The sequence below is a fragment of the Brassica oleracea genome, unplaced genomic scaffold (assembly GCF_000695525.1).
Source record: "Brassica oleracea var. oleracea cultivar TO1000 unplaced genomic scaffold, BOL UnpScaffold01593, whole genome shotgun sequence".
Classification (NCBI taxonomy): domain Eukaryota; kingdom Viridiplantae; phylum Streptophyta; class Magnoliopsida; order Brassicales; family Brassicaceae; genus Brassica; species Brassica oleracea.
Window position 1 is genome coordinate 5940 of NW_013618127.1, and position 1513 is coordinate 7452.

Consider the following 1513-nt stretch of genomic DNA (forward strand, 5'->3'; position numbering starts at 1 on the left):
ATAATATAGCTCTCATTAGTTGCAAATTGCAATTTGCATGTATAGAAGATTGGATTTATTTTTCATTACTTTAAAATAGATAAATTCTGATTCAATAAGTTAGAGTTAGCATGCATGTTTTCAAATAAAATAAAACTAGGACTTTAATATTCGCATGAAATAATCAAAATTTATTGTCACTTTATATATGTATCAATTTATATAAAATACCTAAATATATTTTCTCCTCGTTCCACTCATTACGTATCTCTCTTGCTTTCCTTCACTTTATTTTCGCTTTTAGACCTTGAATCTTCTCATAAATCAGAACATAATACCAAAACAACACCAAAAAGAAATCAGAGTTACTCCTAAGAATGTCTTCGGATCATCACACACCAACGAAAGATCCACCGGATCGTCCATCTTCTTCCTCCATCAACCACAACCAACTGCTTCCTTCTCAACCGCAGGCGCAGCAACCGCTCAGCCGCTACGAGTCTCAGAAACGCCGAGACTGGAACACGTTCATCCAATACCTAAAATCGCAGAATCCACCGCAGATGATGTCTCAGTTCGATTACACACACGTGCTAAGTTTCCTCAGGTACTTAGATCAGTTCGGTAAGACCAAAGTACATCACCAAGCTTGTGTCTTCTTCGGACAACCAGATCCACCAGGACCGTGCACATGTCCTCTCAAACAAGCTTGGGGAAGCTTAGATGCTTTGATAGGACGGTTGAGAGCTGCTTATGAGGAACATGGCGGTGGGTCACCGGATACTAACCCGTTTGCAAACGGGTCAATCCGGGTTCACTTGAGGGAAGTGAGAGAATCTCAAGCCAAGGCTCGTGGGATTCCGTACAGGAAAAAGAAGAGGAGGAAGATTAAAAACGACGGGGTTGTTGCCAGGAAGGATGTTGCAAACTCTTCGACTCATAGTCAGTCGTCCACTTGATAATTTATCACATAAAAAATTTCCGATATAGGTAAATCTATTTTGAAATTCTTTTTTTTTTCACTCTTAATTTAAACTCTCATATGCTCTTTTTAAATTGGAATTATTCCCTCTGAATAAGGACACCACAAAAACTCAAAATATCATATCAATAATAGTGATTGATTCCATGAAATTTCTTGATAATTTATGTTGTCATTATATATATATATACGAATAGTAATTGGTATTTTCTAACGAATAGTAATAGGTATTGAAGATCATATATGTTTAAGGGATAAAATACCCAAAAAGTAGTTTTTTTCTTATCAACTCTTCAAGTGTCCAATTGTGAATGGTATTTTAATGACATAAATTTTCTGTACGTTGCATTGCATGCATAATGATGTATACTCGTACACTGGTAGCATGTGTAGGTCAATAATATTTCTTACATTACATACATTTAAAAGTTACTTGGATATGTACACATATACAAGTTGTCACAAAATATGAAGTTTAGTATTATGTGTCAGAGGTTAGCTCGGTCACTACAAGAAAACAGCGGTATTCTGACGGAAATTCCGACGGAAAAT

General features: G+C 36.0%; 1 protein-coding gene across 1 annotated transcript; it reads left to right on the forward strand.

Moving 5' to 3' along the window:
• Positions 1 to 253: 253 nt before the first annotated feature.
• On the forward strand, positions 254 to 1479 carry LOC106321417 (protein LIGHT-DEPENDENT SHORT HYPOCOTYLS 9-like). The gene has a single exon (XM_013759689.1). It carries the CDS (start codon positions 357 to 359, stop codon positions 936 to 938), a length of 582 nt encoding a protein of 193 aa, XP_013615143.1. The 5' UTR covers positions 254 to 356; the 3' UTR covers positions 939 to 1479.
• Positions 1480 to 1513: the final 34 nt, after the last annotated feature.